The following is a 26,914-nucleotide window of genomic DNA, read 5'->3' on the forward strand; positions in this document are numbered from 1 at the left end:
GTGTGTGTGATGTGATTAGCCAGGCATAGGTCACATGCCTGCAGGTGATTTTAGCTCCACCTGAACCACATGGACGGACGGGTCGGAAGGGAGCTCCTCCCATAGACAATCAGAGTGCCATGACCAGAAACAGGAATGGTTTCTAGGCAGGCAGAAATAGCAACAGTGGGCACCCACTTTGACTTTCAAATTCTGAGAATGTCTGACAGATAATTGTTATATCATGTGGGTATTGATCTCATTTTTTCATACTTAATTTGATGAGCTTTTTTAAAATTCTAGATTTGAAGTAATGAGATCAGGGTTAAAAATCCCATCTCTGGGGGCCGGCCCCATGGCCAAGTGGTTAAGTTCGAGCGCTCCGCTTCAGCCGCCCAGGGTTTCGCCAGTTGAGATCCTGGGTGCAGACATGGACCGCTCATCAAGCCACGCTGAGACTGCGTCCCACATGCCACAACTAAAAGGACCCACAACTAAAAATATACAACTATGTACTGGGGGGCTTTGGGGAGAAAAAGGAAAAATAAAATCTTTTAAAAAAAATCCCATCTCTGATAGCTGTTACCTCTGTAACCTTGAACAAGCCTTAGCTACTCAGAGCCTTAGTTTTCTCTCCCTAAAGTGAGATTAATGCCCACCTCACATCATTGTTGTGAGGCACAAGTAGTAGTTGTCAAAGTATTTTACAAACTATAAAGGTATATGTTTGGGTTGTTTTAGAAATTATTATTTTGAGATAACTTCTAGTTTTCTGTTACGCTGTCCTTTTTCAATGTAACTTGGAATCATTGCATTTTAAATAAAGCTCGTAATATTTAGCTATGTTTTACAAAACTATTTCTATTTTATAGCTTATAAGCCCAAACTCATACCTCTCCACGGATATGAAAGGAATAGTTCTTGAGAATGCAAACACTGTACAAGAAGTTTCTATCTCTGATATAACCTAATTAACATTGGAGCTCTTCAGAAAGATTTATGGATGATACCCATACTTAAATACTCTTAAATATTATGAGTTAGCATATATCAAAATGTTATTATCTTTTATGTTAAAATACTTTATTTTCTCTTATAGTAAAGTGTATGTTGGTTATGTAGGGGCAAGGCCTGACCTTCCTTCATCAGTTTTTAATTCCTTATAATAAACATTTTATAAATACTTGTTGATCAGATTACTTTACACAAGGTTATAGGTACCACAAAACCATAGGTTTCTAGGACTCCAGATTAGACACAAATTTGGATGGTCTCAAATCTTTTGGAGAAATAAACTACCTGGAACATTAGCATATTACCTGCCTAGCTTAGATGGAATAGTTAGTTCATTATCATCATTGTTAGAGCCAGCACTGATTAATACAACTTTATAATGAGGAAATTGAGGCACAGGGAGTTTATGTTGCTTACCCACAGGTCACAGATTGTAAGAAGTAGAACCAGGATTTGAACCCAGGCAGTCTAGCTTCACAGCCTGCTCTTTAACCACTGTGTGAATGAACACCCTGGGCTCTCTCTACAAACTGGGTACCAGCAGACATGACACATTCTAAAAATTCTAGAACCGCAAAAGGCCCCAGTGTAATTTTCAAGTCCTTTGACAAATTCTATTAATAATAACTAATACCTTATGTAAATGCAAGGTTAGTAGAGAATTAAACCTCTAAGGTAGCATGGATAAACATTGTGTTTGACGAAAATCCTTTGCTCATCACATCCAATTTTTTATTCTCTACAAATCAGAGGTAGCAAACAATGGCTTCTTTTAAACAATTGTGAGATGTGACCCCCTTTCTGTATGGGTCTCTATCTTAACAAGGTTTTAATGCAGCATCACAAAAATTTGCAGTAACTTGCATTCTCTATATGTGTTAATGGCTAGAAGATTCTTCTATGCTTCTGTTAAAGAGAAGCAGAGAATTTTAGGGTAGAAAGCGGCCAGAAAATATATCCAGTCCTGTGTCTTGATGCAGCACCCCTGCTAGTACATCCTTAATAGACAGCCACAATTTTCTGCTTAAACTTGTCACTGGAAAGGTAGCCCCCACTTTGTGAGGCAGCCCCGTCATCACTGGAAAAGTTCTAATTGATAGAACTTTTGCCGTATATTGAATTGAAATAAGCCTTCCTAAAACTCCTCCATAGTTAGCTAATGCTGTCTTCTGAAAGTATGAAGAATAAATCTGCTCCCTATTGCTGAGAATAGTTCTTTGACTAAAGATAATTTGATGTCTTCCCCTCACTCTATTAACCATATTCAGCTCTTTGCCAATATCATTCTGAGAAGTGGGATATAGGCTGCACAGCATCCTCATTCTGCCACTCTGGGCACATCTGCTTCGTTGATGTTCATGCTTAATGACATTAACATCGTTAATTCTCACTGAGCTTTTCTTCATGAAAACTCCGCAGCCTTTGTCAATATCAGTGGCCATGAGCCATGCCTCCCTTCTCAGCCCCCAGTAGTGTTCTGTGTGTGTGTGTGTATGTGTGTGTTTAAACAATGCAGGATTTTACATTTACATTATCCCTTTCCAGCTAAAACAGTTTTGTCAAGTGATTTGTCCCATAATCCTAGTTTATCAATATCTTTTTAAAACTTGGTCAACCCTCAGTAGATCAATGATCCTCCCCAACTATGTAATGTGCTAACTTAAAAAGCTTACCTTAAAAAGCATGCCTTTCCAGTAAATTCTCCGTTGTATTGATTTCATTGTTGAACAAGGCAAAACTGAGGGAAAAACTGTGTAGCCTTCTACCAGAGACCTCTTAGATTGGCATCCTTCAAGATGATCATTCAACTAGACCTTGTTTTTCCATATTTTCTATAAGGATGAAATGAGGAAACAGTGGGGTCTCGATAAATATCATTGAATGAATGGTCTTGTATGATGCATCTCTTTTACCAGAGGCAGGAAGCAATGTTGAGCATATAGTTAATAAATGGGTTTAAATAAAGAAAATGACAGCCTCAGTTTACATGAAAGGAATACAGTATATATTTTAAAGACATGTTACAGGCAAAGAATAATATTACTTTGCAAAATCGAGTTTCTTTGCAGCAATTCATGTTATGATAAAGAGTTGATCACTGCTTTTCTGAATGGGTTATTAATATTTATGCTTTTCAGTGGTCCTGAAAAATGTCTGTATCAGTAGTGGTGGCATCCAACCTTTGAGGTAAAACAAGTAAAATAGCCCATATTGCAATAAACAGCATGATACCAATTGACTTAAATTCCCTGCAACATCCAGAGAACCTGGAGAGCTGTACAATAGGATCTGGATTGCACAGACAGTGTTCTGTTTTTTTTTTTCTCTGCTCTATTTTTTTCCTGCAAAGAGATTTCATAAATAATTGTGTAATGTCATTTAGGGTTACAACTGTCATATTAGGGAATGCAGGTTGTATATTATGTCTACAAATGAATAACAGGAATCACATAGCTTATAGTTCTCTTCTACTTTGGCAGCCGAGGGCTTATTTTATGTGCTATCAGTACCAGAATCAGCGTTAACAATGAAAGAAGGAAGGAAGGGAGGGAGGGAAGAAAGTTGAAGGGAGGGAGGAATGGAGGGAGGGAGGGAGGGAGAAAGGGAGGGAGGAAAAAGAGAAGGAGGAAGAAAGGGAGGGAGGGAAGAAAGAGGAACAAGGAAGGAAGGAAGGGAGAAACAAAGGAGGGAAGAGAAGCAGGGAAGGAAGGAGAGTGGGAGGGAGGGATGGAGGGAAAGCTGTAAATTTGGGCACGCAACCGATGTTTTCAGAATTTATATCATGCCAGTGTACTTATGATAGGACCCAACGTGGTGTTTACTTCCTCCCACTTTTGCTGGATTGATTAATGCTGACACCAGCAGTAGCGGGTCACACATGGAGAAACAACTGTTGGCCTGACTTTTCACTTCCAGTGGGTGATTACTGATCCATCCAAGCATTTCCCCATAGACACGAGGAAGGTCACGATCACGAAGGTTTGAGAGGACTGCTCTTCAGAAAAGTGGAGAAATGATGGGAAGCAGCATTTTCTTGAGTTCAGCATTCCCTGCAAATAAAATAATCTGAAACTTTTTATAAAAGGGGTCAGTGGTCATAAACCCTGAACTTGAGACGTCCATAGTGTAGTTGAAGAGAAGAAGAATCACATACAGTTAGAGGGCCATGTAGGAATCACAGAACTCACTTGAGAGGAGAGAAAGAGGATTGTTCTGGTGTCTACAACAGTGGGACAGAAGAAATGATAGGGTGCCAGCCTGTGGCCTCTGGGTAACTTGGGAAAGACAAAAGCTTCTGATTTTCTGATTTCCAGGCAGGGTTTTGTTAGTGCCCAGGGAAGACGAGGCCGCTGGGATGTCACTGCTGGAAGAAAAGATGCATACAAGGTGTTCAGTGCATTATGCCTTGACTGAACTAAATTTGTTTGACTCCATTTTGACAGATCTCATCTCATTTGAGTCTCTGCTCAAGGAGCCGCCGAGCGTGCTGGCTGCTGACCGAGGCTTCCTTTGTTCCGAGGCCCTTTTTTCTTTTGCCTTTGAAGCTGTTTTGTCCGCTCTTCAAGTTTGTTTTTGTTTTATTTTAGAAGCACTGTCATCCAAGAGAAAGAATGGACTTCATTATTCCTTTAGCTTTCACCTGAACCTTTCCTATTTCTCATTGGATTCTTTCTGGTCCAATTCTGAACACCCTGAAGTATGAAAGAGTTATGACAAACATAGGGGAAACAAAGGAAAAGCTTTTTTTTGTTTTCAGGGCTAGAACAAGGCAGAAAATTTCATCTCTGAGAGAATCTGACCAGAGGGCTCTGTTCCTACAAGTTTCTTTATTAAACTAGCTGCACAGCACCGGCAGACTCCCGGAAGGTTTGCAGAGCCTAATTGGTGGTATGGAGTAGATGGAGCTATTGTCAGCTTGCTCTGTTCCAAGACCTGCCATCAGCCTCTCAGTCCCAGTTTACTTCTGGTCCTGACAGTGGACAAAAGATTGTGTCCGTACAATCCCTATTCTGTAAACATTGACTGAAAGCAGGGCTGATCCCTACTCACTTTGTGACCCATGCCTTGCACCCAATAGATGCGTAGTATTTCATCTTTGAATGAATGTCAGGGTGCCAGTGGGACAGGTTCCTATGGTCTAAAGTTTTTTCAAATTTTCAATTTCTGCTTGAAAGAAAGGCTTGCGGTGTGGAAAGGATAGACTTCGTTTGGATATAATATGCTGGGGTGCTTGGGGAAGGCTTCTCTGAGAAGGTGACGTTGGAGTAGAACCTGAAGGAAGTGAGGGAACTGGTCCTGAAGTGTCCAGAGAAAGAACGTTTCAGGCAGAAGGGGAAACAAATGCAGAGGCTTTGAAGCTAGAGTGTACTTTGCTGTCCAGAACTGAGTAAGCAAGAGGAAGAGCAATAGGAGAGGAGGGCAGAGAGGCAAGGCTGGGATGCATGCCAGAGGCTGGAGATTCGTGCAGGCCATTATTCGGACTCTGAGTTTCCTTCTGAGTTAAATGGAGCAGAGCAGCATGATCTGGCTTTCAGTTTAGATGGATCGTTTTGGCTTTTATATTGAGAATAAGTACTAAGGGAGCAAGGAGGAAAGCAGTGAAACCAGTATGGAAGCTAATGGAATAATCCAAGTGAGAAAAGGTAGTGGCTTGGACCAGGGAGTAATAGGAGGGGAGAAGATTTTAGGTAGATTCACTAGGACTTGCTGCTGGGTTGAATGTGAAAGGTGAGCAAAAGAATGACTCTAACTGGAAGATGGGGGTTGCCGTTTGCTGAGATAAGAAAGTTTATAGGGAAGGGAAGGTAGTCAGGAGCTTGGTTTGGGGAATTAAATGTAAGGTTAAGATGCCTATTAATCATCAAAGTAGTGTCAAGAAGGCAGCTGTAATCCGAGTCTGGAGTTCAGAGGAGAGGTCAGGGCTGAAGATACAAATTTGGGAGTCAGGACTGGATGAGACCACCTAGCGAAGCCAGTGAAGGGAAAACAATTGAAGACTGATGCTCTGGGGATCAGAGCATGATCAGATCATAGGAACCAGCAAAGGAGGCTAAGAAATGGAAGGAGTGGTCAAGTGTGTCTGGGAGGTCAAGGAAAATGGAAAGTTGGATTTGGCAGAGTGGAGGTTACCGAGAAAAGCAGTTTCAGTAGCGTGGGCTCAGATGAGGACAGGAAAAGAGAAAGTGGAGACCATGTAGACACCTCCTGGGAAGTACATACGTCTCTTGGGGACTTTGGCTTCTTAAAGAAGGACACAAGTTGAGCAGGGGCTCAAAGAGCACGTTGGGTTAAGGGAATGGGTTTGTTTGAATTTAATAGAAGATGTTAGAGTACTTTTTGAGAATGCTCCAGTAAAGAAGGAAAAAACAGATGATGATAGAGAAAGAAGTTATAGTAAATTACTGGATTGCTACCAGTCGAGCAAAAAAGAAGTCTACCTTTAGGAGGAGAACTTTGAAGATGAGTAATATGCTTTCTATTTTGTTATTAGATTTGAATGCAAATGTGTTGTCTTTTCCAAACTGAATTCATGGTAACCTGAGATACATGGTGGTAACAAGAACAGATGTGGGCCGTATTTTAAGAAAACACTTCCAGAGTCGGGAAAGAGGGCTCAACAGAAGATAAAATTATACACCCTGAAATGTGTATTAACTTTATCATCAAAGAAATAAACATTAAATTATTGATTATATCTCAGTTATAAGACTACTGTATCTTTACTTAACCTCTATTTACTTGGATTTCATCATAATTCAGGTTTGGCTAAACTAAATTAGCCTTTGCAGTATGTGTGGGAAAGGGATGGAGAGAAAATTAATAAGCAAATGAAATTGCAAAGGGGTGTTAACATCCTTTTACAGAATTGTTTCCAAGCTCTCACCAAGCAGCCCTTTAACATAAAAGTATGATGATTACAAATGTTCCTTCTCTCTTCAACAAAGTTGGCAGCCCTTTTTCAGCCTTCCTCAAAAAAAATGAGCATTTTTCTAATGAGAAGTCTGCAAGGTTAATTTCCAGTGCATTTAACAGAAGTGTGTCAGCAGTGACATAGTTTACTAAAGACCTAAGTGGTAAGAACAAAGTGGACCAAATGATGACGAATAACAGTCATTAATGTTCCTCTAGTGCTTTACCATTTGCCAAGAAATTTTGAACACATTCTATGATTCCATTCATTCAGTAAATATGTGTGGTGGCCTTCTGTGTTCTAGGTCCTAGGAATTTAGCTGTGAAAAAGTTCCCTCTCTCATGAAACTTAACATGAGCTGCACAACAACCTGGTCAAATAAGTAGGTCAAGAACTATCATTATTCTTTACAGACGAAGAGTTTCTAAAGCTTACTTAAAACTTAGATTTAAATCTCTACTGTTCTAGGAATTTGGACCCCAGATGAGACTTTGTCATTGGTATTTTCTTTCTCAAAACTTTTCAACACTCAGTACTTCAATAATGTTGTACCCTGAAATGTTATCTTCATAAATATAATGAAATTCCGTAGTGGAAACTCTTTTGCATTTAAAAAATTCTTTCCAGCCCTTAGCCTAATAACCACATGTCTGGAAGAAGAGCCATTTCATATTATGAAGTCACCAGTTATAGCTGGCCCACCTTAAATTACTGTGTTCTGAGCCTGGTAATTATTTGCTGACAACAGAATGACTGTACTATCTGAAATGTATCAGCTTTTCCTTTAACAATCTTTATAAGTAAAACACAATTAACTGCCTTTATTTTAAACTCTTTTTTTTTGGCGAGGAAGATTCACCCTGAGCTAACATCCATTGCCAATCTTCCCTATTTTTTCTTTTTTGAGGAAGATTGGCCCTGAACTAACATCCATGCCCATCTTCCTCTACTTTATATGTGGGACACCTGCCACAGCATGGCTTGATAAGTCGTGTGTAGGTCTGTGCCCAGGATCCAAACCAGTGAACCCTGGGCCACCAAAGCAGAACACGGTAACTTAACCACTACACAACCAGGTCAGCCCCAAATCTTCCTCTATTTTTTGTATGTGGGTTGCCTCTAGAGCATGGCTGATGAGTAAAGTAGGTCCGCACCCGAGATCTGAACTCACAAACCTGGGCCACCAAAGCAGAGCACTCAGAAGTTTAACCACTCACAGGGCCAGGCCCTAAACTCTGGGTTTCTTTTGGTTTTTTTAGAGATTGGCACCTGAGCTAACAACTGTTGCCAATCTTCTTCTTTTTTTTTTCCTGCTTTTTTTTTTCCCCAATCCCCCCAGTACATAGTTGTATATTCTAGTTGTGGGTCCCTCTAGTTGTGGCATGTGGGACGCTGCCTCAACATGGCCTAATGAGTGGTGCCATGTCTGCGCCCAGGATCCGAACCCTGGGCCTCCAAAGCAGAGTGCACAAACTTAACCACTTGGCCACGGGTCTGGCCCCTAAACTCTGTTTTAAAAGTCTGACTTTTCACCATTTGTATTGAGTCACATAATTATTGGAAATTATAGAGATTTTACTTTTTTTTAAAACATAGCTTATAAGTGAAAAATTATTATTGTAACTTGTTTAAAATGTATACAGTCATGCATTGCTTAACGACAGGGACATATTCTGAGAAATGCATTGTTAGATGATTTCGTCATTGTGCAAACATCATAGGGTGTATTTACACAAATCCAGATGGTATAGCCTACTACACACCCAGCCTACATGGTACTAACCTTATGACACCGTTGTGTAAATATATGGCCTGTTGTTGACTCATTATGCAGTGCATGACTGTATAAGCCACGTATGAACCTTCTTCAGTGTCTATGGCTCGAGATGGGATTTTTTTCTTCATTGAGAAAATTTTTATATGGATTTTTTTTAAATAAAATGAGTATGGCATAAGACCTTCTCTTCCCTCCTTAACTCTCTGGTAACTTTCTGTGACTATTGGAAGATATGTTCGTATAACAGGATGCTAAGTGGGAAATTTCCCATAGGTACTAAGTACTGCACATTCTAAATAAAAAGCTGCCAATAATGGACCCAGATACCCTGTTCAAGATTTACCAAGAGATAGTGAGTCCTGTCCTGCCACAGTCGGCTATCTATGCAGATAGGCAGAAGGTTGGTGCCAGGGAAGGGCAGAGAATTGTCTGAGCCACTGTGGAAAGAGCTGAGGCTGTTCCTCCCTTCCCAAGGGAAAGGAGAGAGTGCATCCCCACACACACCAAGCCTAGTGAGGAAGGGTTCCAAGAGGAATGCTCATTCAGAGAGGGGGAGCCTGCCAGAAGGGGAAACTGGCATCTCTTTCCACAGTTGAACTTCTGGCAGGCAGATGCATGTAGCAGCAACCTGAGCTGAAAAAGAGAGAACTGGAGGGAGATGTCCTGGCAGAAAGCGGGAGTAGTCACAGAGCAGCCTGTGGTAAGGATGTACATGTGTGATGCAGGCGGGCCTGCAGGCGGAGGCTAGGCTTATACCCTCTCCCGTGCATCCCACCCAAGGGGCGGCATATGTGCTAGGAGGGCTCAGTAGGAGTTGGAGGGAGTTAAGCTAGAGCCATATTTCTCACGTCAGGTACTGTGCAGTGGGGACCTCACCCCCTACCCTAGCAGAGCCCTCCAAAAAACTCACCCGGGTTCACAGTAGAACCCGGACTGGGGCACCTGCTCACAAGAGGGCATCAGAGGCCAAGTTAGTGTTACCCTGAGAAGCAGTGACAACTATCAGAGAGAATTCAGCCAGAGCCAGGTAAGGAGGAGGCTCTCGTCCTCCTTCTGTACCCTCCTCCCCAACTAAGGGCATGAGGGAGGTAGAGCTTGGGGTAGGGGGCATCCAAGATTGACCATACCACCTACACCCCCCTATTCCTGGGGTAAGAGCAGGAGAGGACAAAATGGAGATCAAGCCTGTCTCAGCCAGCGTAGGTTTTTTAAGCCCCAAGACTGGCCCATGGTGAGGGAGGGCAAAGTTTGAATCAGATATGATATTGAAGTTTTATGTAAAATGATTTCTTATTGACTCAAGTGACCAGGATGTTATGCGGTCTACCCAGAATGTCAAGTGGCCTGGTGCTTACCAAGGAGGGGAGACTGGGCCTGGCCCATTTGGGTGTAATGATTGGAAAACAGTAACACTTTCAGGTATTTGAACCCATGTGGAGTTGAGGCTGTTCCATGGACTGCTTCCATTTATATACTTGTTTCAGGTTCAGTAAAACAAGTTCCATAGAACTGCGGAGTCCCTCTGACTTCTGATGACGTCAGTAAGGACTGGCAGTCCTTCCTAGCCATCCTGGCAGGCTGACATGTGACACTCCCCCTGTGCCACCTGAGCAAGCCACCTCACCTCTCTGAATGTCATTGTCTTCGTCTGTCAGGTGACAGGTGGTCCCTGGGTTACTTCTAGCACTGTCTGTGAACCTTGTAGAGGCTGTGATTTATGTAAAAGAATTAGCTCAGAACTGTGGGTGAAAGTGCTGAAAAGGTCAAGGGTATCCTAGAAGTATGATTTGTGCCCGTTGAGATGGTAATCCTACTAAAGCATGGCGTTAGCATAGTTAAATCAGCTGACAGCCATGGGAGACGAGGCTTGGGGTTTAATGGGCCTAAAACTTGTTAGGGAATTAATTTTTGTAAGGTAGGAAGAGGAAGAAAATAGCATGTGAAGAAAATAGCATGAAGTTTAGAGAGGGAACTGAGAATAGCAGAGCTGCTTTAAGTGGGAAGTGGTTGGAGTTGCCTTTTGGTCAGACCCTGGGGATCTTGCTTCCTTAACAGAATGCCAGTTACCCGACAGTCTGTCCCCAGCAAGCCATCCAGATGGCAGAAGGGATGGGAAGCAAAGACGTAGATGTGTGTGGAGATGCCATCGTAACTGGAGAGGGAGATGTTAAATTTCTGGTGAGTGTTTCTGGGAGGGTGAAAGTAGCGGAATCATTGACCCTGGGATAAGCTTTCTTTTCCGTAGTTCATTTCTGGTGCTGTTGTTCTTTGCTGAGTTTCTAAACCATCTAGTGGCTATGTTGTTATCTCCTTCCTGCACTCATCTTTGTGTGGCCTGTTTGTGAATTCTGGGCATGGTCACAGTGCTTGCTGAATAACTTTAGTTGCTCTGCGATTTTCTGTGATTCAGTTTCACCATGTCTTTTAGAATGATGGCATTCATGAAAAGAACTCTTTAAAAGGTCAAGCCAGGAGCCAGGTTGGTTTATTTGGTGATTTCTGCTGTAACTCCTAGGAGGGGGTGTTGGTTAGTTTGGCGTTTGGTTCTAAGCAAATATTATTGCCTTTTAATAGTTGTTAGGTATTAGATTGTTAAAGGCGTGGGGGGGAGTCCGAATTCTGGAGCTGATTCATTAGGCTGACAAATGCTGTTCCCCCAAAAATTCTGCTTGAGTAACAGAACTGAGCTTCCCGACCCCAACCCCTCCCTGTGCCAGCCTCCTTCCTGCCACCTCCGCCACCCCACACTCCGACTGCTGGGTGGCAAACTGACACTTCTCCTCTTGTTAAGCACAGTTTTGCCCTTGAGAACTCTGGTGGGAAAAATATCCTTTAGGTTTATCAAATGGAGCAATGACTAAATCAGGAAAGTCATTTTATTGTGTTGTTTGCTCTTAGTCATTTGAAGATAAGAAAATAAAAATGTTTGACCTGTGTTAAATGCTTTTTCTCATCTTTCTTGAACTTCATGAAACTGTTTATCCTCTGAAATGAATGACGTGAAGAGGGAAGGTATTTCCCATCTCTTTGGCAAATGTAAACAGCATTTTGCTTTTTCCAAGATGTGATGTATTAGTAGTTTTCCTTGATATAAAACTAATGCATAAATGGTCATTTTTTTCCAGCCAACTCAAAATGTTTTTAAGCAAAAGAATGACTTGAAAGTCAATGATTAAACCTTGAGCACCCTCAAAACATTTTTTGAGTTGTTTTTCTTTTTTTTAAGAAATGTGATTCTTTGTTTTTATTATTTTCCTCCTTCCCTTCCTTGATACTGCCTTGGTAGCTGCCATGTTTTAAATATTGACAAGATGAGATAGTTTTCTGTTTATATCAGCAGTCGTCTGTCTGTGAGATATGGACCAATCAGAACGCTGGATTTCCTTTCTCAGCCATCCATCAGGTTCATAATGTAAGGTTACAAATGGTTATTTTCTCTTCCTGAACTTGCGCTATGTAATGTGTTGCAAAGTGTTGTCAATAGCTATAAGGACTATGTCCTGGCAATGCAGAAAATTTGTGATGTCTAATGACTCCTGAGATTTCGTCTATTATACTTCATTTCCTGTGCCTTGTGACAAGTTGATGTGCAAACATTGTCCTAAAATGAGAAACATACTTGGTTTTAAAGTCTCTGGTTAAAATCTGTCCCATGTGAGTTTTGGCTTTCATCCCAGGTGTCTGTTTTAACTTGCTTTTACAGGAGAAAGGAAAAGGGTAAATAGATATATATATATATACATGTATATATCGGTGTTTTTCTTCCTCGTTCTGTACTTCCTCATGTTCATGGGCTATTCAACCCACTGTGTCTAACAATTCTCAAAGGTTCGTGCGCTTCACTTGTGAGAAATATTCAAGTATGATTTGCATGATATTCTGCATAAATTTTAAGCAAATGTGGGAGGAGTGTAGCCAGGAGAGGCACTATTACAGCTACAAAGTGGTTCTCAGCCTTTTTCCATTTGACGATACAAATCATGACCCACTTTACTCTGAGCTGCTTAATATTCAAATGTTCACCTTTTACCTTTGCATACTTTAAAAAAAACACATTTTTGTTTGGAAAGTAAACATTTTAATGTTTGTTTTGTTCTCATTTTGTATTTTAAAATACAATCCTATTTTCACCTCCTGTTAAATTTTTCCCTTTGGATAGCTTGCTGTCTGAGAGGTTGAGACATTTGGTTGAGAATCATTAAGCAGAGCTCTTGGGTTGGCATGAGAAAGGCCTCTTTCAGGGTGCCGCATCAGGCACACCCCTCCTCCTGTGCATGGGACTTCTGGCTCTTGGGGACCGTGGGGTCTATACGTTGCCTGGTACTGGTGCTCCGGGGACCCAGCAGTTCCTCCTGAACTTGTAAATGTTAACCAGTGCTTTTTCACATTCAGAAGTGGCCATCTCTGCTCTTTATCACCAAAGGAACAAATTCAGTCTAACCAACTGCATTTGACCAAACTAGCATTCTTTATTCTTGAAGATTTTTCAAAAGAACTACTACAGGATCCTGCTTTCATGTGTGTGTGTAATTGTTTGTAGGAGGCCCTTCCTTACGTTCACCTCCAAATACATGTATGCATATTTATAAGCATGGAGCTGTCTGTAGCATTCTTCAAAGCCTTAGAGATAATGGAATATAAATACAAGCACATACATCTTATGTATGTTTGGGTAGCCCATTTTTCATACTTGTCAGAATTATTGAAAGTGAAACCTTAAAATAACAGTTGTCATTTAAAATCATTTTAGTTTTTCATTAAGTGTTCTGAAGAAGCAAAGAATAATGTTTGTTAATATTCAGATCTAAATTTACAAGCAGGTAGGTGGGAGCAATCCTCAGTACAAAAGACTTAAAAGCTTCTATTTTTAAAAAAATTCAATTAAATCCTAATTTAAAAAAATTTTTAAAAGAATAATACAAGGCTTGGAAAATACCGGACCTTTCTGTTCATGTTAGAAAGCTGAGTCATAATCATGGCTTTTAATTATTTACTGACATCCTTAAGAAACTTTTTTCTCAAGAAGAAAATAAGAATATAGACAATGTTTCCCCTTTCTATTCTCAGAGCAGATAATATATGTGATATCTTCAGTTTCTCTTTTCTTGGTAGAGAGCTATATGATATGATCTTTTAGATTTTGCCGTAGGAATCTGGTGCATATGATCTAAAACCATGCAGTTTTACCTGCTTTTGAAATAATGCAAACTTTTAAAACTGCATTTTGGAATCTGCCATTCAATAAAAATCTATCTATAGACTTTTGTGAATTTTTCGTGTGTGTTTTAACTGAAGTCAGTTAGTGGTTTTATACTTTCCAGTCAGTGGTATGAGACATTTAATTAAATTACATTATATTAGGTATGGCCCAGATATAATCCTTCAAACTCAGCCAGGCTATGAATTTCTAGTTGGCAGTTGGAATACCTGTTAAACAGAATCAATTCTTTGTTTGAAACTCTAATCTCAAGTGGTGTTTTTCCTTTATATTAGAAGGCTAATTTTTATTTGAAAATTGAAGGGATAGTTAATGGTGTACATTTTCCTCTGTTTAGTTGATATATCCTAAAGAAAATACAGACATACAGACATACAAAGTAAATGAAGTTTTAAGCCATGATCAAGTTCTTGTAATATTAAGATCCTTCAATACATGAACCTAAAGGAAAGGTTTTCTCTAAGTATTTTAAGCTCTAGAGAAATAGCCTGAAGATATTTAGTAAGACTGCCTTGAATCATTTTAATTTCTCTTCTGTAATTACATAAGCATTTTAAAGAGTACTGCCAGTCAGTAATAGTGTAAAATATGACAGAATTTTACCCCAAGCTTTTCCTGTTTTATTCTGTTATTCTAATGAAATATTATTGCATCACTGTTACCCATGTTTAGGTCTGTTTTTCATTAAAGATAAGCTATGATTCAAAGTAGTATTTGTGGCAAAAGAGTTTTTAGGTCTGTTTGATTTTTATTTAATATTTAATGAGCACTTTTTAAACTGGGAAATTATTCATTTTTAAAATTTACGTGACGAAATACAGGTATTATCTGTTATGAATGTCCTATTTAACAAGACCTACTACTGGGCTTCACCGTTTGAAATTATTTTATATATGAGGCGAAAGCCCTTATTTGCTCTTTGGTGTCTTCTGCGACTCCATATAGTCACTCCTTTACCTGGCTCCTCCACTGCGCATTCCTGCTGTCATTCGGCCTCCAGGAGGGCTGAGACCTAAGGCACCCTTGTTCTCAGAACTCTTTTTTTTTTTTTCTATTGTCAGCTGACCAGGTGAAGCTGACTCCTGGCCACGGCCGTATTTGCCCTTTACAATATAGCATAAGGCCAAATCCATCCATTCCCATTAAATTAATTCCAAAGAGAAAAACCAACACCTACAAGCTGAGTCTCCTAGATATTCTTAGATCTAAGGTTGAAAAAATGAGATGATGAATTTCCAGGAAGGAAAATAAAATTATTTTCCTATCAATTCAATCTTAAGCACGCTTTTTCCTGTATTTGAAAATGAATTTCTGGAAATAGCAACAAGTATGACAAAACTCAGTTTCTATTTCCAGAAAGGTAGATTCAGTCCCTGTAGGGAGTTAAAAAATATTTGGACTGGAGAAATGTTTCAAGGCCACAAAGAAAATAAAATAAGGATTGTATCTCTCTTCACTGTAATTATCTCCCTCCATAACACGTAAGGGAGGCCCTGTCACATCACGGTGGATTCAAAGCAGGTGGTTTGTGGTTCCTGGACAAAGTGGAGTCATAGGAGAGCAGATGATGGCACTGCCTAAACAGAGTTAAATGGATGCGCCACGAACTTCTTCATGTGGTTATCAAATCAGAGGTTGGGATGATTTCCAGACTGAGGTGGTATGTGCTGGGGCTTGTCATTCCCAAAATGGCTGCTGAGACTCATGTGGATGATGTAAATATTTGGATCAGCATTTGGCTGTAGTTCTGCTTTAAGTGTATGAAACTCACATTGAAGTTTAATTATAAAAGTGCCTGAGTTAATTCAACAATTAGAGAATGAGTTTGCATATGATTTGCATGCTTAGTGTACTAACCCCTGAAATGTCCCCATAACCCCAGCTTCATCCCACCCATCCCCACCCCCAGCCCTATTCCCAACCCTTGCCCCACAACCCGTGGTACCCAGCTCATGCCATGTCTGTTCAGGCCTTTTTGAAAACTGCCTCTTGAGCTTGGCCAGTGTATACCTCAGCTAAACTATGACAGGGCTAACATGAAGATCTGATGCTTGGTTTGAGTTGTCACGTGAGCAGACACTGGATCGAAGGATCTTTTGATGTCAACCAGCTCCTCCTTTTGTATCATTCCACGGAGTTGTGTGCAAACTTCTGTTGTTCTGTTAGCGGTGTTCCCTGTGACCTAAATGTACAACGCCTGTTTGCTGTGTTGTTATTGCTCTATGGAGGGAGGCGGGAGAATGGGGGGAAGGTTAATGGAGGAGATTGGAGGGTGATTTTCTAGATTTTGGAAGAGCTTTTAATTAAGAACTCACGGCTGCATGATTCCAGAGTTTTAACTATTATCATTTAAAGGTTATTACACTCAGCTTTAAAATAATACTGAAATCTGCATATCCTACATTTTGAATTTCACGCTAGTTTTTTTTTTTTTTAAGAGCAAATCACAGCCAGTTGAAATAAAGACTGGAGAGATAGTAAAGATCCAGGCTTTTGAGAGAAGGAAAAGAAAAAATCAAAATAGGATTTCAGAGGAAAACTTAATCCTAAAATTAATTGCAGGCAGTTATTGCTTTTACACAATAAAAAGTCATATAAAGAGAAAACTCAAGAATGAGTCAGGGATGAGTCACAAAACATAGCATTTTTGTCTAAAAATGCTAAAGTAAATATTCCAGGTAAACTCTTAATGTCAACAGACCGAAGATAGGAGAACCAAGCCATATGCAAGTAAAGCAGCAACTAGGAAAAGTAACATGAGAGTAGCTCAGAATAGAGTGTGAGAGAAGAGCTACAGGCGTTCTGACTGGTCACACACCTCCAGTGAGAAGCAAGGAAATAGCATGATGCTAACTTTGTTCTTCCTGTGATTGGGAGTGATCCATCTCAAGGAGAAAAGCTTCAAGCTCTCTGCCTCTATGAAAAAGCCTGTGCATTCCTGAGGGGCTCTAGAATTTTCTCTTTTTTTAAAAAAAGCAAGTTAGAAATGTCCAGAAGGAAAAGCCTATGCCTAACACTTTCCAGCATTGTCAGCCACCTCATATTTCACCTAATGTAAATCCAAACCACACAGAGAAAATTGGAATGCTCCTCCTCTTCCCCTCACACACATCCTAGCTATTCCTGGAGAATTGTGGTTCTTAACCTTTTAGGGTTTCTAAATCCTTTCAAGGAATTTAATGAAAGCTATGGACTTTCTTTTTCCCCCAAAACATATACCTACATCCAAAATTTTGCATTCGCATCCTAGACTCCTTGAAAATTCTCCTTAAGAAATCCTATAATGTCAATCCATTTGCTAGTCCTTCTGTGGAACTTGATCTCTAGCCAAGGTTGTTTGGTTTTAGAGACCTTTTTATACTCTTCCAACTCCTGAGAAATGTAATTGCTAGTAAATCTGTAAGACCAACCAAATCCAGGTTAGAAGAGAATGGCTTTAGAAATCTGCCTATTGTCTAGTTTTAGTTACATCCATTTGAGAACAAAGAACTGAATTTCAAAATATCAGAATCTTTACCACAAAAAAGAGTGAGAAATTGCCCATGTGTTACTGCTAAATCAGCCCAGAGCCCAGAAAAGACCTGCCAACATGGGCCCTTGACTTTCTAGATGCTCACACTAAATTGGTACAGTAATAAAACAGATCAAGGCTAACCTCATGGAAAATAATAAAATGATGGGATGTCCATCTGTCTTAGGTCTGTCTGAGTGGGCATATGTATTATATGACATACCATCATATGTGAATGTGCTTGTATCTGTGAATCAGGATCCTCAAGCACATGCATATGCACATATGACCAAACTTGGTATTTAAATGTTTAATCTTCATTTGCATGTTAGGTTTTCTGAGGAAGGTAGCTGAATACATCCAAGACAATCACAGTGGCATTATATCAATACAAGTGAATTCAGATGAGGGAAACTTGTTGTCATCTATTAGTAAATTTTTCTTCTAAAATTTGTTTAGTATCACACAATACTTTTCTCCAGAGATATAAATTTATTCAAAGTACGTGATACATGTCATATTTGGGAACTGAAATTTATGGAACTGTATATTCTGAACATAGAAGCAATTCAAACTAAAAATTTCAAATAGTCAAGTTAAAAACAGAAAAGTCTTTCAAAGATTTATGTTCTTTTCTGGTGTAAGAGAAAATTATGAATTAGTAAATCACTTATGAATATCTTCATGTTTTATTTTAAAATTACTTAGCTTAGAATGTCATTCTAAAAGTAGAATAATTGAACTTCTTTCACTTCATAAAAGTTAACTCAGCTTTGAGGAATATAAAACCGTAATAAACAGTAAAAGTATTTATATACATATAATACACCCAAATGCATTTACACATTTAGAGCACACATGTGTAAGTGGAACTCAGGCTAGCTATAGGAAATGATCTTTGCCTACTGCTCATATTACCTCTAGAATAAATGTGATTTTCAGACAGGAGACTGGGGAGAACCTTCCATTACCTTGCGACCTCCAAATGAAGCCACAGCCTCAACACCCGTGCAATACTGGCAGCACCACCCGGAAAAGCTCATCTTCCAGTCGTGTGATTACAAAGCTTTTGTAAGTTACCCTGAATTCAGTATTTGGGTACTAGTGGGCATAGAGGGTATATATTTCCAGCTTGTTTACTTTTATATTGAAAATACATCAAAATGTCCATCACTGAAATTCCTAGAATGTTCTCCCCTTCTTTTTTTCTTAAAGTAACCTTCTATCCACAGAGAACATCCAAATAAATAGAGCTTTACAAAAACCCTTTTAATTCTGTAAGCTTGTCTGTTTTGTCTTCTTATATAATTGTGTATCTTAAATGAAATATGATAAAGTGCAATCTTAAAATGGAAATGAGTATAAAGATAGCGTATATAGACATCTCCACTCATCCGTGATCTCAGAACATTGGGTCTACCACTTTATATAAATACCAGATTCTTTCATTATCATCATTAGGAGTATATTTCTGGGTATTTTTTTTAATAGGAGAGCGAATCAGGCTTGGCTGAGAATTGTAATATGAACAGGTAAATGTTCAAAAGATACCATAGTTGTAGGGACAGTGGTGGTGGTTATGACTACAGCAGGGAAAGTGGCCGAACCCTCGGCAGTGCATCGAAAGAAACGTTTCCATTAGGACAAACTTTCCTGATAACTTAAAAGGTAAGGATTTCACCAAGATCATTTTCCTTAATTTGATTAAGATGTGGGCATTCTGGTTATCTCATAGCAATTTAGGCTTTTTTTCATTTTATGCCATCTTCACCTCTTTTACTGCTTACTTATCTTGAAGCTTTGGATTTATTTCAATAGTAATATCCCAAAAACCGTGTTTGATTGATGCCCCCTTCCTCTTCCAAAGCTCAGACCCCAAATCCCTGAGCCTTTCCAAACGTACTTTTCCTCGAGGCCCTTGACCACTCCCTCTGCTGTAGTGCCCTGGCACGTCCTCTTCAAGTCGGCACTTCTGGGTCTACAGGACTCATTCCCAGCCCCATTTTGGCAGAGTGCCAGGGTCTCCTCAGTCATGTCAGGAAAATAATTATTTTAATTCACTTTTTCAAAGAAGACGTATGGAGCTCTTTTTTTCGGGGGGGGGGGCGGGTAAAATTAGAGATGGAAAATGACAAAAGAAAGGAGCCCTATTGAAGCTTCAAGAAGTTGAGGAGAAGTCAATTGACAGAAAGACAAAATAGACATTTTGCTAAAAACAATTTGCCCCCAGCCAGAACTTGGAGCGTGAGTGGCATATTGTACCAAGGCAGTATTGGATCCAATCATCTATCAGCAAAGTGTTGGGCAATTCCTGGGAGGAGACTCTCTCATCCTTCTCCTACCCCGTTCAGCATCAGTTTGCACCAGACCTCAGCTGTCTCCTCTGTGGAACCACTGAGAATGGCATTCGCCCTCCACGCACGCTCCCATCCCATTCTCAGGTGGATCAACCACAGGGCGCACAGCTGTGAATGAAAAAGGTCCCAAACTGCATCTCCGTCTTAGAAGGGCCTAAAGTTAATTACCTATGCAGCCAACTAAGCCCAAATGGGGGGCATGTTGCTCAGCCTCTCAGCTGTCTCATACAACCCTGTAATTACATAGATAGTAGTGTGATTTATTTTTGCAGACATTGCTGCCTCAAAAAAAAGGCAAAACATTTTTAGATGCCCCCATTTTGCAGTTAAATATGATTTGAAAGATGGCATCTTTAGAAAATGCTGCAGTTTTATTATAAAGAGCAATTTCCAGCTTTCAGAACTGTGGTTAATTCTGCTGCTTTCTCTCCATAAATGCATTTATTTGTTAGGATTAGTTACTGCTAGTTTTTAAAAGTTGTGCGATAACTTATAGCCAGGAAACCTAGCCAGTAGTACTTCCACAATTTGCTTTTAAATCGCTACTCATATTTATACTCTGTTTTTCATATATCATTGAATTTTTTTGTATTTTAGTATTTAGGTTCTATGCTGATAAAAGAGCTCAGGGGGACAGAATCAACCCAAGATGCTTGTGCAAAAATGCGGGTAAGTTTGCCAAGTGATTTTATTTCTAGTGCTGAAATACTAAATACCGGGTATGGATACAAATTGCCGCTTTTCAAATTACTATTTTCTTCATCTGTTGGTCTGCTGAATCACATTGGTGTTACATAAAAAGGTGTTTGAGCTTTGTTCATGTTTATACATGAGCTTCTCTCACTGTAGTTTGAGTCGATGTCTATGTATTTATATATTTATACCTTTTTGCGTTTACTCTTATTTTTAAAGATTTACAGTTAATTGTATATACATTGATTATTCTCCATATAATAAGAAAAAGTAATCCTTAGTTTATTACAAGAGAATGTTTTAGGCACCCATTTGACAGTCTGAGACTATTTACTGGGAAAAAACCAGCCAATTAATTAAAAATTATCAAATGCAGAAGTATTGAGAGCCTGTTATATAAAACAAATATTCTTTATGAGGCTTCTTAATTATTCATTTTTTTAGTGTGAGAAAAACATTCAACTCTGAGTTGAATCCTTTAGGACAGTAAATGTTGGCAAAAGTGGCATTTCCAAATGCCTGTGTTTTTGGGGGGCCTATATTAATCAAACCAAGTCTCATTCATACTGCAGACCCACTTTAGCTTTTTCTTTCCTGTATTTCTTATTCTTGCTTTCTCTTTCTATTTTTCTCTTTCTGTTCTTCTCTTATTCTTTGCAATATCTGACAGTACAAATTAAGAATATTGGACTTATCCCATAGAGCAACTAACTAGAGTCAAATTTAAGATCATTAGCCAGTGAACCCTAACTTTTATTTGAGGCCAACGTATGCCTTGTCGTTTATTCTATATGAGCAGCTTTTAGTGGGAAGTATTTAAAAACATAGAATTGAACTAAAACAGTGGTGGAGGTACACATGTAATATCCATTGCTCATGGAAAGCTAAATGTGCTTGAATCTTCATGAAATTGAGACCTCAATATGTGGTCGCCCATTTAATATTTTTATCAATTCTGTAGCAGAGAGACTGAAACAGTTATCCTCCTGTCTGATGTAGAGTTGTACTTAAATTGTCAGACAAATGAATCTTTATCCCGGGGATCGTGTTTAGATGAAAAAGCTCTGATATGTGTCAGGAACTCTTAAGTTCTAGTTCTGTTGCTGCTTATTTGCCTTACCTGTCACTTTGTAGCCATAAGAATAATGACTGCTAACATTTACTCAGTCGTTACAATGTGCCAGTCTTCTGTGCTAAGTACCTTGCATGTTTATCTCATTTAATCTTATACTAATCTATGAGATTACTACAATTATTATCCTCGTGTTGCAGATGAAGAAACTGAGGTTTAGCGAGGTTAAGGAACTTTCCTAAGGCCACACAGTGAATAACTTGCCCATCTGGGACGGAAACTCAGGTCTGTCTGACTCCAGAGCCCAAACATTTAACTACTACGTTCCTCTGCTTCTCTGGGACTCTTTTTCTTGTTTAGAGAAGGAGAACACTGGACTAGATGCCCTTTAGCGTTCTTCCTGATTTTGTAATCCTGGGGATCTTGTAGTCTAAATATATATCTGATCTAAATTATGTCACCAATGAATGATAAGAAAATGGGAAAGTTTTTCAATCATCAAGGCTCATAATAATTTTAGAGCTATTCATGAACAAGTCTAAGAAATTAATTTGGCATCTCTGATTTAATACGATTAACTCAATTATCTGAGTCCAGCTACTTCAATGCTATAATCAGCAAAAATAGTGCATAGAGTACATAGCACCATTTAAAATACACCAGATCTGTGATTTGAATTTGAGTCAATTTCTTGAAATTAAGTGGATCTGAAATTCCATTCTGATAGCAATAGCAAAGCTATTTTAATAGTCTCAGTAGAGAATAATTTAAATACTTGTCTGTTACTTAAAATGAAACAGAGAAGGCCATCTGTTTAGAAGCCATTCTTCTCCTCTTTGGGGCGTTTTTCTGGTTTGCTGCCGTTGATGTTTATTTTGGGTAGTTTACATGAGAATGGGAACTTTATTACTTCTTCCAGTATGACGAACCTTTATTTCCCATCTTGGTTAAATAAATATCAGTCTTTGATACAGTAGCTAAAGTCACACTCACTGCATTCACCAGAGCCCTTCAAAACCAGAAGTGAAGGTTGGATCTGTTACCTGGGACTATTGTGTTGTGAATTAGAACTCTCACCAACTAAAAATGGTGTGGATCTCAGCTTACAGTTGATTTTCAGTTTAAACCTGAAGTTTGCTGTTTTCTCTGTTTTCAACATGGTGGCATTTCAACCAAATATCCCAGTATAGTCAAGTCTCCCCAGGGGAAACACTTTAAGACACAGGTGATTTTAAAAGTTAAGTAATATTATTTGGCCAAAGTATTATAGATTAGAACTTTATCTGGTTTTCTCTTTTAATTGAAATAAAGAGAAATTTTCACTTCAACAGTATGTATTTTAGCTGAATTAAAATTTCTTTCCCAATAAGAAGTAAATCAGTGTGGTTTTTTATTCTGAGAAATACTTCCTTAAATGTACTTTGTTAACAAGGATGACCATGATGTGGTTTCTGCTGTCACTGAGTTTACAATCCAGTGGAAGAGACCAACATGTAAACGTTTAATTATCCCAGAGTAGCAGAAGTATCACCATGGAGGTATCTTCACATAGTCATCAACCTTAAGAATCATCATAGATGATCCTGAAAATGACATAGTCATGGTCTCCTAAAATCGGTTCGTTAGAACTAATAAAAGTTAACTCTTGACAGCTATGTGCCAGGCCCTGTGCAAGTGAGTTATGTGCCTTAATTCATTTAATTATGAGCTAAGTATTGCTATTGTCCCTGCTTTACGTATGAGAAAACAACAGCCAAGGAAGGTTAAGTAACTTGGCCAAGGTCACCCAGCCAGCAGGTGGTGGAACCAGGATTTGAACCCAAGCACTCTAAATGCACCACCCACACTCCAAACCCGGGGCTGTCCCACCTCTCTAATGAGTCAGTGGAATGTTTATTGTCCTGAGTTTTGAAATAGCTGAAAAGGTGGATCATTTGTGTTGATAAAGAAATTGTGTTAGGAACACTTGAAGAGTCTGTAAGATGAGCACTGGTTAAATTGAACCATTTAGGTACAGGCATATGGAGTAATTTGGGGTACATTCCAATGTGTTAACGTAAATAAAAATTTCAGGAGACTTTTTATTGCATCCTTAGTGACTGTAAAATGGTTTTTTTCCACAACACTTACTTTAACACATTCACTTTGCCCCAGCGGAAACCAAACACAGTTTTCCCTTCTCAGGAACATTTGGAGTGTTTGATAGTCACGATTGGTTAATTTCTAAGTTTATCTAAACCTGTTTATTCATCTCTAAGGTCCCCTCGAGTTCTGAGATAAAGATAATTATACACTAATATCCTGGTGTTTTATTATACACATATTATTTCAATTAAAAATATGCCATAATAAACTAATGTGTGACATGGTAGTAATTCACACCATTCTACAATATGGATTCACCTCTCTCTTTGTTCAGGTTAACCAGTCTTTTTCCTCTTCAAACTGTCTTAAGATTTTTTTTAATAGACTTTATATTTTACAGTAGGTTTTAGAGTAACAGAAAGATTGAGCGTAAAGCACAGAAAGTTCATATATATATAACAATATGTATATATACACATACGCACACACACAAACATACTCCCTCCACCACCACCACCCTCACACTTTCTTTTATTATTAACATCTTGCATTAGTGTGGTACATTTGTCACAATTATGAACTAATATTGATATATTATTATTAGCTAAAGTCTGTGGTTTACATTAGAGTTCATTCTTTGTATACAGTGTTTGAGGTTTTAGCTAATGCGTAATATCATGTATCCACCATTACGGTATCATACAGAATAGTTTCATGCCCTACAAATCCCCTGTGCTCCACTGATTCATCTCCCCCTCCCCACACCCCCTCACCCCTGGCAACCACTCACCTTTTAACTGTCTCTATAGTTTTCCCTTTCCAGAATGTCATATAATTGGAATCATACAGTACGTACCCTTTTCAGACTGGCTTCTTTCACTTAGCAATATGCATTTAAGGTTTCTCCATGTCTTTCGTGGCTTAATAGCTCACTTCTTTTTATCACTGAATATTCCATATCACTGAATATACCACAATTGTCAGTATTGTTCACAAGTGTTTGTGCTCAAGGAAATTTCTCTTAAACCACAGTTTGTTTATCCATTCACTTACTGAAGGCCATCTTGGTTGCTTCCAAGTTTTGGCAATTATGAATAGAGCTGCTATAAACACTTGTATGCAAGTTTTTGTCTTAAGATTTTTTTCCTGGATCCAAATGCTAAATAATGTCCCTATTAAAATTATGAATAGAGCTGCTATAAACACTTGTATGCAAGTTTTTGTCTTAAGATTTTTTTCCTGGATCCAAATGCTAAATAATGTCCCTATTAAAATTATCTTCTGAATTATATTTACTGAGGAAGGATCAATAGGAACTTGGATTAAACCCTGATCATTTTTTAATGAAACTTGTAATTTTTGCCTTATCTTTTAGAGTTTTCTTTAATAAAAGCCTAAGAGATTAGCTATGCCTTGATATTGAACACACTTTTAGGAAGAATGGTTTCTGTGAATTATTTTGCTCCTTAGTAGTACACTCGGCTGCTTATTTCCTTTACCGTGACAGCTTTACAGATATTTCTATTTAAAATTAAAATCTAACACATATTAGTAATGTGTGAGAAGTTGTGAAAGATATCCATTTAATCTGAATATCTTCATTTACTGCTGTCTTGTATGTTACTGGTTGGGTTTTCCAGTTAAATCTGCTTGGAGACAGTCTTCATTTCTCAAAGAATTCCTGAGGGGAAGTATTGCTCTGGGATCTGAAAATGATGCCGCCCAATGTGTTCTGCATAGAACACAACACCTCCCCTCTGTCACACCTCACATCATGTTGTATCAACATCTAGTTATTCATGCCTGGCGCCCTTAGAAGGCAGGAGCCATGCATATGGTACCCAGAGCCTGCTGTATAGTAGCTACCTTATAAGGTGGTTGTGATGGTTCAGTAGTAATGGCTGTTAAAGGTCAAGTTCAGCAAAATCTAAAAACACGTTGACCTCTTCCTGCAAATGTGTGAAAAACAAGTAAATGTGTGGACAGATCTGCTTTGGGTTATTTCATTTGTTTTCCCCCAACTATAATGCCAATGTCGCAGTCATTACCCTGGTTTTCTATGTATACAACATGTAAGAGAGTATTCACAAACTTAGGAATCTTACACTTTTAGTTCCAGTTTTTAAAGGCCATCGCCAAAAGGGAGAGAAAATGAAGGGAAACGATAGACAAGATGGTATGTGTAATTTTGCGGTTTTGTATTTTGGGGAGGTAATTTGTTCCTAGATTGATTGAGAATTGCCTCTTTTAAATAATATGTCCACGGGACTGGACTTTACAAAGCAATAAACAGGTTGTTTTGGCCTCTCAGTGTTCTCTTTGGTAGGAGCAGTCAAAGATCTAAGATGTACAATGTTTGGTGAAGTGAGGGATTTGCTCTGGCCAGATAAGGTTCTCCTCTTCCATTTTGCCTCCCTTACGGATACCTCAGCCCCCAGCCCTGAATTTTGCCCCAGGGTATAATTATCACTAATATACAGTACTCTCTATCACTTCCCTAATTAAATATACCTTTAGAAAACTGCTACTGTAAGGGATAAGCCATGATGTTCAATTAATACTCTCTGAAATCTGATTTTCTCTAATACCACAATTGTCAGTATTGTTCACAAGTGTTTGTGCTCAAGGAAATTTCTCTTAAAAAAAGAAAAAGAGGGGCTGGCCCCGTGGCCAAGTGATTAAGTTCGCACACTCCACTGCACGTGGCCCAGTGTTTCATCAGTTCGAATCCTGGGCACGGACATGGCGCTGCTCATCAAACCACGCTGAGGCAGTGTCCCACATCCCACAACTAGAAGGACCCACAACGAAGAATATACTACTATGTACCGGGGGGCTTTGGGGAGAAAAAGGAAAAAAATAAAATCTTAAAGAAAAAAAAGATTATTTAAAAAAATAATAATAATAAATAATTTTAAAAAAAGAAAAAGAAATATCTGTTTTCAACTACAATAAGGTAGAAATCTACCTTCCTGGTATTTTTTAAAAATATTTTAAAATTATTTTTAAGTCAAGAATAAGTCAATCTTCCAGTGTATTTAGGTTTTGGAACCTTTATTGCCCAAAGGTCTTAGGTAGTTTCACCATAGTTGAGACTTCCTGTTGAGTCTATTCCTCTTAACTTGTATGATTTTTAAACTTTCAAACTGGAAGCAATTCTAAAGTTGAATTTTCAAATATATACATTTCCAGATAATTGTGTCTTGGTTGAAGTGTGAGGACTGTCTTTTTTCTATGCTTGAAAGGAACCAAATTAATGGTAGACAACGGATATTGGAAAGCTTGAAAAAAGTTAGA

General features: G+C 38.8%; 1 protein-coding gene across 1 annotated transcript in view; it reads left to right on the forward strand.

The window, feature by feature from the left end:
• ANKS1B (ankyrin repeat and sterile alpha motif domain containing 1B) overlaps positions 1 to 26,914 on the forward strand; it is a 1,013,016-nt gene that overhangs the window by 947,031 nt on the left and 39,071 nt on the right. Inside the window, exons 20-22 of the mRNA XM_046646005.1 lie at positions 12,022 to 12,093; positions 18,353 to 18,481; positions 20,365 to 20,436. Of these exons, the coding sequence (XP_046501961.1) occupies positions 12,022 to 12,093; positions 18,353 to 18,481; positions 20,365 to 20,436 (273 nt within the window). The remainder of the gene's footprint in view (positions 1 to 12,021; positions 12,094 to 18,352; positions 18,482 to 20,364; positions 20,437 to 26,914) is intronic.

The sequence above is a fragment of the Equus quagga genome, chromosome 19 (genome assembly GCF_021613505.1).
Source record: "Equus quagga isolate Etosha38 chromosome 19, UCLA_HA_Equagga_1.0, whole genome shotgun sequence".
NCBI lineage: Eukaryota > Metazoa > Chordata > Mammalia > Perissodactyla > Equidae > Equus > Equus quagga.